We start from the raw sequence: 14683 nt of genomic DNA on the forward strand, positions 1-14683 counted from the left end.
ATTTTCAATATATGAATTTCCCGAACGAAACCCCAGGTGAAATACCGAAAGCAATCCCATGAGAAATTCCTTACAAAACCACAGAAGAGTTTTCTTAACAAATTCCTGGAAATCTTGAGAAATTCATGTCTGTAGTAATTCCTGAATGAATTATAAAAGATATCCTTTAATGGACTGCCAAAGCATTTTTTGATAAAATTTATGAAGGAATTCCTGGATTATTTTTTGAATAATGTCAGGTTAAATTTTCTGAAAGAATTCGTGGTAGAAATTATTGCAGAAATACTTCGAATAATTCTAGATGAAATTAGGAGCAATCTTTAGAGAAATCCTTGAAAGAGTATTTGAAGAAATGGCAATACTCTATGATAAGATTGAATGGGTGATCTTAGAGAAATACTTTGCGAAATTTCGGTTTCGGGAGTAAAAGTTTGATAATTATGACTATAATCAGAAATTATCAGATTAGTTTGTTTCTTGAGAGAATTTTTATTGAACTCTGATTCATTGATAATCTTGTGTTGGCTTAAATTTACAAAATATCCATGGCACCTTTATTTTTTTTAAATTCAATTCTAGATGGGGATTATACGTTTAAGCTTACCCCACAAACCTACTTCGGGAGCTCCGTTAGATTTTTTTTCTGGCAAATCTTGCCATCGAGAAATTTTCCTGAAATTTTCTTTAAAGTTATCATACCACTTCTTTAGGAATTATGTCAGAAAATTCTCCAGCTCGTCTGCTAAAACGCGTCCTCTAAGTAGAAACATCGAGAGTCAGCGTACTTGTAAGATATCAAATAATACACCAGAAACTGTCGCAAATGTTTCTTGACACTCTACTGCATTGTCTGAAAAATGTACATTCATTTGCAAACCAAATATTGAATTCGGTGAGAAAATCTTGGAAGTCAATCAAGAAAGGCTTCTTTTATTCATAAACTCCTTAAGAAATTTCGCTAGAAATACATACTATTATAAATTTTGCTAATCCAGCAGCTTCTCTCCAAATTCTCTTTAAAAATACAACCCTCTACATTTTACGAGCAAAAAATTGAAAATAAAATCGTATTAAAGAATCAGGTCAAATCTCTATATGTATCTGGTATTACTTTCCTGGTGGGGAACAAACAAAAAAAATGTCAAAAATTCCCCAAAAATGTTTATATTTTTGAATTCACTAGAGCCTCGCCATGTTAAAACTGTGCACTTAACTTTTCATTGGGTAAAAATGTGCTGTATAAATAGAAGTTTACTTCTTCTTCTTCTGTATGGCGTTCCCACTGGAACTTGGCCTGCCTCTCTCCAACTTAATGGACGAAGATTTTCTCAGGCAAACCTAATCCAAGGCATCCCCACCGATGCATGTTGTAATTCAAAACACCTAGAGCTTCTTCAACGCACTTGGCACACATCGTCTCCCCAATGCCTCCCATTCTGAAAGACAGGACAATAATGCACTTCTATGCTACACAAGGTTGCTTCTTCAGCTTTCTGTGCACTTGAAGAAAAACTGGCTGAAGATGCAGAATTTTTTTCTACTGGTAGATAGGTATGCATGCACCTATGTTCAATAATTCTTCTCCAGAGTAAACAAGCTGACGCTGCACCCCCTTCGCTTGTACCCGTCGCGGGCGGTCCTGGGTGAGCTTTGATAGGTTCAAGGTGCCATGCCACCCTGAGGAATCAGGGCGGGCGTATAAATCATATTTCCCAAACGAAGTGCACCTGACCGAGTAAAAGGGCAGAGCATCACACGTGAGCGGAACGGTTGTGACGACGCCAGTTGAATGTTAAATCGTTTTGGATTCTTTTTTCCGCATGAAGAGATAAAATGGCTTGCTTCGATGGGAGCAAGCGGGTTTTCAGCTAAGGAAATATGATTGTCTGGCGGAATACCTTACGAAACCATACATCAACTGCAGCAGGCGATGCTTTCTACATGAGGAAAACATTACAATAACTAGCCACAGAAGTAAAATGTCGCGACTGTTCGTGTGACCAACATCTAGTTTGCCACGCCCTTACAGCGTCATTAGCGGTACTAGAAGTGTCAAATAAATTTTGTTTATCAAAGCAAAAGTTTCTCTACAAGATGGACACTTAAAAATAATCAATTATTACAATTAAGGTTATTAAAACAATTTAATAGGAAAAAATTGACTACATCGCCATTGGAGTTCTAGTGCATTTCTATCAGGAAAACTAACCACAAGGTAGAATTGATAGAAGCACGTGCCAAATAACAACACTTCGGGATGGATATGGAGGCATTCCAGTAAAATTTCTTCTAGAATCAGAGATACAAGAATGTTTCCTTCTTTTTAGAATTAAATGTATCTGCAAATTTGACGTATCGTTATTATTTAATTTCAATAAAAATTAATTCCCAAATAACCCAAGCAATCAAATGGAAACATCATGCACCTAAATAAATAAATGTAGTTGTTAATGGTTACTTGCGAAGTCTTTCAAATGATTTCTTTACACACAATTGCTATAGCTTGGGTCCCTTTACATTGCTCGATTCCGGGCAATGAGAATGCGAACTCTCTGGCTCTCTGCGGAACTGAACAACAATGGATCAATACAAAAATGTTTTTTTTTCTTATCTCATATTGTGAACTACCTTCCTATAAAGCTTTCCCAACGTTCGCTAACCGTGTGAATACTGAGAACTAAGATATTCGATTACAGATGGGTTTATGTGATTTAATTGAATTTATTTAAAATTTAAAATATTAGCTCAATATGTTATCGATGCCATACGTTTATCGGTTTGTGTTCATGAATGAAAGTGCAAAAAATCTAGTTCGAAACCGTTATCACTTCCAATAATGATGCAACACAATTGCACATTGCGTTCCTTACTTTTATGGTTGATTTATGGGATTTATTTATCACTCTCTTTCCCTCGGTCCGGCTTTTCTCTATCACCGAACACCGCATAAAATAATGCGATAACCCTGATTGCATTAGATTCGATTTGAGTTGTCCAACGTGCCACCCCCTCAAAAAAAACTCTGTGTGAGTCCACTCGCGTAGGTCGGCCAACTATTGGCAGAGTTATACCTCCCCAGAATGGTGGTTAGGGTGGCCGACTGAGATATAAAATGAAATCAAATCATAAAATTCCAATGTCTTTGCCTCTTTATATTCGTTAATTTGCCGAAACTAAAGCTTACAAACTGTAAACAAATATATTACATTAGAGAATGAAGCGATCTGTAACTATGAGCTGACTAGACTAGACTAGACTATACTAGACTAGACTAGACTAGACTAGACTAGACTAGACTAGACTAGACTAGACTAGACTAGACTAGACTAGACTAGACTAGACTAGACTAGACTAGACTAGACAATAATTCTCTCTACATCTGTTTTCTAGATAATTAAGAAGAATTATTCAACTAGACTTTTTTCACGAAAAACTGAACCACCCTAGTCTCCTCCTGGATGAAGTTCTCAAAACAAATGCGTATGAAAGTGGTGAAGCATCAGTAGGATGTAATCTCATTTTATCGCTCACTTTAGTTCTTCAACCGGATGAGCGTCGGATCTCATGGATGAATGGGGAAGCACACATATGACGCCAATATGGCTGGCTGGCCTCCGGAATGACTGACCGGCTTGGCAGACGAAGTCGACAATGTTGTTGATGTTGATGATGATGATGATGGTGATGATGTGGAAGTACTACTAGGTATCTTGCTGACTTCACCGAGGGTTTCCCTACTAGGTTTAGTTGGCTAAAGCCGCAAGCGAAACAAAGCTATCTAATTAAAAACTTTTGCCATTAAATTATCACACGGCTTACCGGGCAAGGCTGCGCTTACTCTAGCTGGTTCTTGTCGGTGTCCTACAGTTAGGCGTAAAAGAACGTTGTGATCTCTGTCGTCTCTGGGTGTTTGCTTCCGCTGCGCCGGGAGGATTCAGTTTTCACTAACTCTGACTCATTTGGCTTTAACAAGCTTTATAGCAACTTGTGGAAGATAAAGCTTACGAACAGCGTTGCATTGCATACCTATTGGGGTGGGCCACACTTATATGAAAAAAAAAAATAAATTTCCAAAAATGATAAGTCTTACCTCCGGAATCGGTTGTTTTGTTGTTTCTCAGAAGCTTTGATGAAAATTTGAGCACAATTGGTTAAGTTTAAGAAGGCGCTCAACGAGCCTAGAGTTTGTGTAGGAAAACTTGGCCAAATGTATACTGAAATTTTAAGGTTTTGATTTTTGTCACTACATATACATAAGTGTCCAATTAATAATCTTGTAGGAGACTATATGTCAAACAACTTTGTCGAAGACCACAAAGTCATTCGACGCCTGTTAAAAAAGTTATACCTGCTTTAATCAGGCCAAACGTACATGTTAAGGAATAATATCAATAATGAAATCCCATAGATTCTCAAAATCGCAACGAAGGTTTACGAATGAATCAACTGAGGCTTTTTCTAAAAGCTTGCCGAATGAATTCCTAAAACAATTATCGAAAAAAAAATTGCCAAATAAATTCTAAAAGCAATTGGCGACAAAATATCTAAGGAAATTTCAGAAGAAAATAATAAAGTAATCCCCGTATCCTGATCAATTTCCAAAGCAATGCTAAAGAATTTCTTAAGAAATGCCATATGTATTTCCAAAAATAGTAGCCTTTATCAATTCTCAAATAATTGCCGAAGAAGTTTTCTGTAGAGTTGTCGAACACAATTCCAAAGAAATTACTAAAGTAGTTTTCAAAAAAAAAAAAAAAACTCAAATAACGCTTAAACAAATATCTCAAAGGAGTTGTAAGATCAAATCGAAAAGAAATTGCTGAAAGAGTTTGCAAATAAATTGTCTAAGATCGCTGAAGGTGATGTCAAAGACATTAACAGACAAATTCACAACAGGGAAATTACCGAATCAACTTCTAAAGGAAATGCTGGAAAAATTGATCAATCAATTCCCATAGTAATTGGCGAAGAATTTTCCAGATGAGTATCGAGAAAACTCCCGCAGTAACTTTCGAGGGATTTTCAAAAACAATAGTCAAAGGAAGTCATAATGAAATTTCAGAACGAATTCCCAAAGAAATTATAGATGAAATTCTTAACATTTTTTTCTCAAAATTTCTCAAAACAATTTCCAAAAAAAAAATCAAAAACTTTCCAAGGTAAAAAAATCTTGAAAAAATTAACCAAAGGAATTGTGAAATCCTTTCTAAAAGAAATTCCAAAGAAATGTCCAAAAATAATGCTGAAAAAAATAGAAATAAATTGCTTTAGTTATGTCTAGAGGAGTTGCCGGAGGAATTTTCGAAGTAATTGCTGAAGGGACCCCTAAATAAGTTTCCGCCACGCAGTGAGTGAATCTCGAACTAAATTGTTTTCTACGTGAAAGCTCTTTGTTTCTTGGGTAATTTTGCCGACAATAGTGTCTTTTTAAGTGATGCAGAACGTAAGATATTCTACGAGTTTCTGCCCCTCAAGAGCAAAATAATCTCATCATTAATTAAAGAATTTCTGAAGCAGTTTTTGGAGGATTTTTACAGGAATGTTACTATTGGTGCCACCTGCGCTTGTTTGCTTTGCGCTAGATCGTCTATAGGAATTAATGCAAAAAAAACCTTGCTGAAATTCCAGAAATTCTTAGAGTACTGAAGGAATCTCCGGAGATAGTTCTGCAGGAATGTGAGTATGTCTGGAGAAATTTCTGAAGTAAATCTTGGTGGAATTTTTAGTCGGATATCAGGAGAAATTTCTTAACGCATTACTGAAGAAATTTACAAATAGTCGAATGCCTGTAGCAACCTCTGGAGAATTGCATGAATGAATCCGTGCAGGAATATTTGAAGGAATACAGGGGAAATTCCCGAAGGAACCATGAGAGAATCTCTGCAGGCACTCCTGGATGAAAATCTTTTTGAAAGAAATCATGCAAGAATCGCTGAAGGAAACCTTGAATGCCTGAATCTGGAGAAAACTCTGAAGGATATCCTGAAGAAGCTTGTGATGGAAGACCTGTAAGAATTCTTGAATAAATCTCTTGAAGAATGTCTGATGGAGCCGTTAAAGGTTGTAAATTCTGGAAGAAAATTCTCTGAAAAAATGTCACAAGGAATTCCTTGAGGAATTTCAGAAAGGGTAGGAATCTTTTTCAAGGATAATGAAATAAAAAAAATACCTGAAGGAAATCCCACGAAGCAGCTCGGGAAGAAATTCATGGAACTTTTTCTATATTTTCTAATATTTTGGAGAAATTTTTGAAAGTATTCTGAATTTCTGATTTTCTGATAAAACTACTAGAGCAATGTCTGAGAAACACCTTGGATTTTTTTCCAACAGATATACTTGTATAAATTTCTGGAAGAATTTCTATAGGAATTTTAGAAAGGAACTCTGGAGAAATTTGTGAACAAAATACGTTGCAGCTTCCGTGAAAGATGTTTATATAGAATACCAGGAGATTTTTCTACAGGGTTTTCAATATGTATATATGCAGCAATTTTCCATGATAGATTTTCTAAAGAAGTTCTAAGGAGTCCCTAAAGGAATATCTTAAGAAAAGCCTTGAAATTTTTATACAGAAAATCCCTGGTAGAAATCCCTAAGGAATGCATGGTAGATTTTGGAATAGAGTACTTGAAGAAGTTTCTGGAGGAATCTTTAGATTAATTTCTGAAAAAATCCCTGAAAATTTCTTGAAAGCCACTCGTGAAGAGTATCTAAAAAAAGAATCCTGCAAAACGAATTTCTGATGAGACCCGTGAAAGGACTTCTAAAGGCATTTTTTTGGGAAAATTCTGGAGGAATTTCCAAAGAAATTTCTTAAACGACCACAGAAGAAAATAGAAAGTTTAAAGAATCCGTGAAGGAATTCCTATCGGATTTTTTGAAGAAAGTTTTGTGTGGTTATACATATAATATTTGTAGAATTTGGATGATTTTAGAAGCTTTTTTTGAGAATTTCATAAGAAACTCCTGAAGAGTTTGAAGAATTAAAAAAAAAAGTTCCAGAGAAATTTCTGAAGTTATTCAGAATTTCTTATTTTCTATAATTTCTGAGAAAAACCATGGATTCTAGAGTTTTTTTTTCATAAAAGTTTTTGGGGAAGTCATTAGAGGCATATCAGAAGGGAACTATGGAGCAATTTCTTAAAAAAATGTTGAAATTTCTGAAGCAAATCATACGAAGTGATCATATAGAATGCCCGGAGAAATGTTTAAAGGAATCGGGGGTAGATTTTCTTTAAGACGAAAGGATTTTCAAGAAGCAGGCAACATAATTTTTGGAAGAAATCAATAGAAGACCTTCTAAAGAAATTCTTTTTGAGATTTCTCAAGAATCTCTTGAGAAATATCTAAAGAAAACTCAAGCAGTTTTTATAAAACAAAGCCGAGAAGAAATTCTGAAGGAACACCATGTGTATGAGTCCGATGATGAATTTTCCTAAAAACCAATTGAAGATTTTTTATAGGAAATCGCAGAATGAATTTCTGAAAGAATACGAAAATGATTGAAAAAAATCAGGGGTGAGATTTCTGAAGAAATCCTCAGAGATAATTTGGAATTTACAACTGCTAGATTTTCCATAAAAATCCCTGAAAGATATGGCTAAGGAACCCATGAAAGATTTTGGAATGGGATATTCCAATGGAATGGTGAAATTCCTGCAAGAATCTTCAGATTAGTTTCTGAAGAAATCTCCGAAATTTTCTGAAAGCCGCTCGTAGAGTTTCTTAAATCAATACCGCAGGACTTTCGAAAGAAGTGCATGGAGAACTTCTGAGGGATATCCTGTAAAAATTCCTGAAACAATCTCAGGAGAAAGTTTCCTAGGAGAGTTTGGCAAAGAATTCTGGAAAAAGATTTTCTGAAGGAATTTTCTGATGATTTTCTTAAAAACTTTCAAAAATTGCTGAAGAAATTCCTCAAAGAAACCATGGAGAAATATCGGAATATCTAAAGGAATTTCTAATAAAACATAAAGAGAAATTTCTGAAGCAAGCCATTCAAGATTTTTATAATACTTTCTTGTGAAATTTCTAAGAAATACCGTAATGGAATTTCTGAAGAAACCTAAAAAAATCGAAAGCATGTTCTTAAATTTTTTTTTGACAATTTCTGTGGTAGTTTTTTTTTGAGAATTTATTGGTAATTTCGTTAAAAAAGTTTACGAACTAATTGACTGTGGAACTTTTGAAGAATCTGCCGAAAGAGTTCTTAAAGGAATTAAAAAAAAATACTAAAACAATTGCAACTGCAGAAGGAAAGAATGAAGAAAACCCCGTTTGTGTTCCGATCAATTTCTAAAGCAATTGACTGAAGGATTTCCAAAGGAATTCCGTAGGTATTTTTAAAAATAGTCACCTGAACCAATTCTCAAAATAATTGCCGAAGAAGTTTTCTACAGAATTTCTACAGAAGTTTTCTACACTCAAGTGGTTTCCAAAAAACATCCCAAAAAAAACCCGAATAGTCATCTCAGATCCAAAAGAAATTGCTAAATGAATTCCTCACAAATAATTATGCAACCAATTTTCGCAGTGATTGGCGAAGAAGTTTCCAGAAGAGTACAAAAAAAAAACAAAGTAATTACCGAGGAATTGTTTTTTGATGGATCATCAGAGAAAGTCGGGAAGAAATTTCAGAATGAATTCCCGAAGAAAGTCTACAAGAAATATCTAAACAAGGCCCCAAAGCCATTGCCTCAAAATTTCTCAGGAGTTCCTGGATGATTTTTTGAAAGAAATTATGGAGAAATCCTTGACAAAATTTCCGAATCCTTGAAAATGGATGTAATTCAAAGAAACTCGCTAAGGTGATCATTAAGTTAACGTTTGAGAAAAAACAAGTTCGGGTGAAACTTGAATAGAATCATTCGCAAATAACCATCCAGAAGACATCACCACGATGCGCCAAACTTAGTCAAACAAAATTTTATTTTGGTATTTCGTAGCTTATGGAATTTTGAAAGTAATAACAGACGGAATGTTAAAAGGAATTACCAAAGGAATTTCCAAAAGAATTACCGGAGAACATTCCAAAGCTGCCCAACGTAGTTTACGAACTAATTGACTAAGACATTTTTGAACAATCTACCGAAAGAGTTCTTAAAGGAATTAAGTGCAAAAAAAAAATACCAAACAATTGTTAAAATAATTATCAAACGGGATTTCCAACGAAATTCCTAGGGAAATTGCTCAAGACAACAATGAAGAAAACCCTGTTTGTGTCCTGATCAATTTCCAAATCAATTGGCTAAAAAATTAAAAAAAAATCCGTAGGTATTTTCAAAATTCATAATCTGAATCAATTCTCAAAGTAATTGCCGAAGAAGTTTTCTACAGAGTTGACAAGCAAAATTTTGAAAAAAAATGACTGATGTGGTTTTCAAAAAAATCCCAAGAAAACCCCAAATAGTAATCCATTAGGAATTGTTGGTTTAATTCAAAAGAAATTTCTGAAAGAATTTCCAAATAAATTGTCGAAAAAAAAATCGCCAAACGTAATGTCTGAGACATTTCCAGAAAAAAAATCTCAGGGAATTTGCCGAAAGAATTTATAAAGAAAATTCCGAAAGAATGGCTCCATAATGATAAGCGAAGAAGTTTCCAGAAGAGTGTCAGAAAAGATTTTTTGAAAGAATTTCTGGAGGAATCCTTGAAGAAATTTCCGAATTCCTGGAAATGGATGCGATCATCAAGTTAACGTTTGAGACAAAACAATATTCAGAAGACATCACAACGATTCGCCAAACTTAGTCAACCAAAGTTTGATTTCGGTATTTCCCCCAAGCATAAAACTCGAGCCAAAATGGCTAAGCTACAGCCAATCGTTCCCTCTGTTATCTGTCTGGTGTCCTCTATCCGGGTGTGAAATCATAAAGCAGTGCATCCCACATCAATCCACATTGACCGTATGTACATATTATCGTGACCGTCCAACTGTCATAAAGATAGCCGCATGGGCTGAAGTGGGCCCATATAAATCCAAATCTTACTTTGAGAAATTGACAGACATACCTCCAGAGAGGTGATCTACTGCTATGTTGCCGTCTACCGTCCGCCATCTGTGTATTGTTTTGATGGGGTTTTGACCTGCATCCTCCATTTCTCAGCCGGTTTCGGGGATCTTAGTTATACCGGTAGGTCGTAGCCACCGACATGCACCTCACCCGAATTCACGATTTTATGGGGCAGCGGGTGGTCATGTAAGGTCTTATCTGTACTTTTTGGCTATGGATTGGTTTATGTCATCCGGATGGACGAGCTGCAATCTACGATAAGGTTTCCGATAGTTGAAGCTATTTAAGGTCACTGCCGGGAAGATAATGGTCAGTTTTTCCGTGGTGTGCCGTGAAGGAAGTGGTCTAGCGATGAAAGGTAACTCTGAACTTGTGGACTTTGTGAACAAAAGCTAACCGAGGTGCATCTTCCGCAGAACGAGAACTTTGGGCAACTTTCGCCCTGTTGTTGGTAGTAGGAGCCGCCAACGGTCTACCAAGTACCTGTGAGGATCGGCCGAATTTCTCGTTCGTGAAGGATTCAGAGTATTGCTACCGATACTACATATGCATCTATGGATCGCCTTATCCGATGCGCTGCTCTGGAGAGCTATGGTTCGACGAAGAAACGCAGAGTTGTCGAAGTCCTTCGGTGGTAACATGTGAAGTCGACGGTGAAATTTCAACTCCCGCTCCTATTCCGGGAATTTGCGATGATGCGGGTAATGGAGAACTAGTGTTACATCCGTACTTCTGCAACACCTACTACATCTGCAGTGGACAGATCGGGGTTCCTGTAGTTTGTCCCACTGGAATGTGGTTCGATGCGGAGCGCCAGATGTGTGCTGATCCTTTGGACGCCAGCTGTCCACATGGTCCTGGTGCCGCAAAATGCCAAGTGGAGGAAGATTTTGCTCTGGTGCCCAGTGAGGAATACTGTTACCGATACTATCAGTGCTTGAGTGGTTTTCCGTACCCAATGGTTTGTCCAGATAACCAATGGTTCGATCCCATTAGAGATGTTTGCGATGACCGTGCGAATGTTGAGTGCATTCTTGAACCTGGAGAGCCGACAGTTCCGCCAACTCCGTATATCTGTTACAACACTGTGGATAATCGTCTAACTCCGAACCCAACCGCTTGCAATAAGTACTACATTTGTGTTAACCAGATTGGATGGTCTAGGATTTGCCCGCTGAACATGTGGTTCGACGAAGAGGGACAGACATGCGTCCCAGCAGGTACCGTTGATTGTCCTCTGGGTCCTCCGATTCCTCCGGAGACTACGACTACTCCATTCAGCCGTTGCGATGACGTACCGAATCTTCAATTTGTCGCAAGCTACGACAACTGCTACGAATATTATCAGTGTCGTAATGGCAATCCGTACCCGTTGACCTGTCCACGTGATCAGTTGTTTTCGGAGGAGATGCAACGTTGCGTTGATCAGGACGCTTTCGAATGCGAGATCGAGCATCTGCCGCCACCAGTAACTCCAACTCCCGGAATCTGTACCGATGTTGCTGATGGTGTACTCGTTTTGCATCCACAATACTGCAATCGGTATTATCTTTGTGTGAATCAAGTCGGTATTGCAACCACCTGCCCATTGGGTCAATGGTTCAACGAGCTGAGTCAGACTTGTAGTAACGCATTGAACGTCGACTGCCCGCATGGTCCAACAACGCCACCTCCCGATCCCTTCGCCATCTGCGACGGAGTGTTCGATTATCGGTTTGTCAAGAATGAACACTACTGCTATCGGTACTTCCAGTGCATCGGCGGTACTCCCTATCCGCTGGTGTGCCACGATGGAATGTGGTTCGATGAGGTCAGACAGAGATGCGATCGCTCGGAGTACGTTGAGTGTGATGCACTACCTCCGCCAGATGTTCGACCTCCCGATGTCGATGGAATTTGTAACGATGTTCAAGATGGTCACCTGGCACCTCACCATACGTTCTGCAACGAGTTCTTCCTGTGCGTCCGGGAAGTAGGATGGCCGTTGATTTGCCCGCTTGGATTGTGGTTCGACGAAGCAGAACAGACTTGTTCAATAGGTGGAACCGTCCCGTGCGATCTAGGTCCCGAACGACCTGCGGTCACCGAAAGTCCGTACGCCATGTGCACAGGAATCCCGAATATGGCTTACGTGCGTGATCCGGACTACTGCTATCGGTACTTCAAATGCGTCAGTGGTTCTCCATTCCCGATGATCTGCCCTAACGAACAGTGGTTCGATGAACGTCAGCAACGTTGCAGAGATTCCTCCGAGGTGGAGTGTGTCATAGAAGATGAATCGCCTCGACCACCGCCAACGGCAGGAGTTTGCAATGGAGTGTCCAACGGCATCCAAGTGCCCAACCCGAGGGCGTGCAATCAGTTCTATGTATGCGCTAACGATGTTGGATTCTCGCAAGTCTGCGGATTCGGACTATGGTTCGATGAAGATCAGCAGGCCTGTCTACCACCGGGCGAAGCGTATTGTGACCTTGGACCTCCTACTACGACAACCATTGCTCCACATCCCTGGGCTCTGTGTGATGATGTTCCGAATTACTCTTATGTACCGAGTCCCAACTATTGCTATCGATTCTTCCAATGTATTGATGGTGCCCCATTCCCGATGATCTGCCGTGGCAATTTGTGGTTCGATTCGGTGAGTCAAACTTGCATGGATCCAGAAGAAGTGACATGTTTGGTGAGCCCAAATCCGCCAGTGGTGCCTCCGACTCCAGGAATTTGTATCGGTGTAGCGGATGGCCGCCAAGTTCTGAATCCTCGTGCCTGCAACCAGTTCTATGTTTGTGTTGACGGAGTAGGCTACTCACTAGTGTGTCCTGATAACATGTGGTTCGATGAGTTCCATCAGGTCTGTCAAACACCTTCGCAAACGTACTGTCCCTTGGCTCCACAGGTTACCACTCCTTCGCCTTACGAACGCTGTGCTGGCGAAGAGGACAACCGACTGTTGCGGAACGATTTCTACTGTTACCGATACTACCAGTGCGTTGATGAAGTGGCCTATCCGATGATCTGCCGTCCTGGTCGTTGGTTTGATCTAGAGCGGCAAGTGTGTGATGTTACTCAAAACGTGGTATGCGAATTGCGTCCAGGTAATCCAGGGCCAATCATTTCAACGCCGGGTATTTGCGAAGGTGTGGCAGATGGGCGGTTCGAGCGAAACTGGAACTACTGTAATCAGTACTACCTTTGCGTGGATGGAGAAGGTTACGGTCAAATCTGTCCCGATGGGTTATGGTTCGACGAACCGCGACAGATTTGTGATCTATCGGAAAACGTGTACTGTCCACTGGGGGCATCCACGCCAGCTCCAACTACTGAAACCCGCTGCTACGGCAGGGAGGATCTCTCGCGGTTTGAAAACGATGATTACTGCTACCGCTTCTTCCAATGCAAGAATGGCGTACCATATCCAATGATTTGCAGTGGTGAACTGTGGTTCGCCGAAGATCGTCAACAATGTGTGCCACAAACCGAAGTGGAGTGTGAAGGTGCTGATCGTATACCGGATGTTCCACCAACGGAAGGCATTTGTACTGGCGTCGCCAACGGACGTCAGGTTTCACATCCTCTGTTCTGCAACCAGTTCTACGTGTGCATTGAACAGGTTGGCTTCCCTCAGATTTGTCCGTTTGGCTTGTGGTTCGATGTAGATCATCAGAGCTGTGTAGCACCCGATCTGGTGGAGTGTCCTCATGGACTGCGTCCGACTCCTTCGCCAATTGAAGGCATCTGCTATGGAGCCGCCTCGGGAACTAAGGTGCCGAACCCGGAGGATTGCACATGGTTCTACATTTGCATCCAGGAGCAGCCCTATGCCTCACCGTGTGCCGAAGGAATGGCATTCGATAAGGTTCTGCTGACATGCGTCCCGGAAGCGGACGCCGAGTGTGCTGATACTGTAACTACATTACCAACTCCTGGGGTGTGCCACGGAATAGACGATTTTACGCTGGTGAGGAGTCCCTATGATTGTGCGGCGTACTACGTGTGTCTCGAAGGTCATGCACAGCCTGGTTTCTGTCCACTCGGGCAGTACTTCGATGAAGCGCTGCAGCGATGCGAACTAGAGCAGTATGTGGAATGTTGGATAGAAATTCCTATCAGATCGGTATGAACATGATTTTATTTGAATATGCTAATGATTAAATAAACTAATAGGTTAAAGTGAATGAGTTTATTTTCTTTCATGTTTTTGGTTTGGTTTTTCAACTTTAACTCGCTGCTCTTTTGACTTTCCGAAAGTTTTTTTCTTTTCAAATCTGTTTGGCACCTTTACACCCCCGCATCGTCCGGCCCTCTCGGCTTAGCCCATGCACAAGTTCTGGTAAAACCACGATTATCTGCAATTAAGGCCACACACACTTGACCGCAAGTTGTGGTCATAAAACGTGCTCAAGCATCACCCACAATCACCCCAGGTTCCCCGGGTGTATCCCATCAATCTCCTCCGACTTCAAGTACCTCCCAAAAGGTAGCAGGCAGCATCCTTTGCGGTCCACTGGACCGGGCGTCCAGTTTGACAGAGAAAGAATCTCCCAACCAACAACAACAACAACAACCACGCGCTGCAGCATAAAAAGCTGCTCGCTCGGGCAAGGGATGAAACGGAAAAGTTTCATTAATTGAGTTGAACCGTGAACTTTCGGAAAGTATGAGGAAGCTTT

At 39.8% G+C, this 14683-nt stretch overlaps 1 protein-coding gene across 2 annotated transcripts; it reads left to right on the top strand.

Moving 5' to 3' along the window:
- Positions 1-10304: 10304 nt before the first annotated feature.
- On the top strand, positions 10305-14188 carry LOC109421758 (uncharacterized). 2 transcript variants are annotated; one of them, XM_062857091.1, is made up of 2 exons: positions 10305-10371; positions 10430-14188. In XM_062857091.1, exons 1-2 carry the CDS (start codon positions 10320-10322, stop codon positions 14131-14133), a joined length of 3756 nt encoding a protein of 1251 aa, XP_062713075.1. In that variant the 5' UTR covers positions 10305-10319; the 3' UTR covers positions 14134-14188. The 2 variants fall into 2 exon arrangements, with proteins under 2 accessions (XP_062713075.1, XP_062713076.1); XM_062857092.1 differs by having other exon boundaries at positions 10436-14188.
- The last annotated feature ends 495 nt before the right edge of the window (positions 14189-14683 follow it).

Source organism: Aedes albopictus, chromosome 3, assembly GCF_035046485.1.
Source record: "Aedes albopictus strain Foshan chromosome 3, AalbF5, whole genome shotgun sequence".
Taxonomy (NCBI): Eukaryota; Metazoa; Arthropoda; class Insecta; order Diptera; family Culicidae; genus Aedes; species Aedes albopictus.

Bases quoted from the DNA above. Each gene is read 5' to 3' on its own strand.
- LOC109421758 (XM_062857091.1), top strand. From the start codon at position 10,320: ATGGTCAGTTTTTCCGTGGTGTGCCGTGAAGGAAGTGGTCTAGCGATG. The intron at 10,372-10,429 runs GTAACTCTGAAC...CATCTTCCGCAG, and splicing joins AAGTGGTCTAGCGATGAAAG to AACGAGAACTTTGGGCAACT.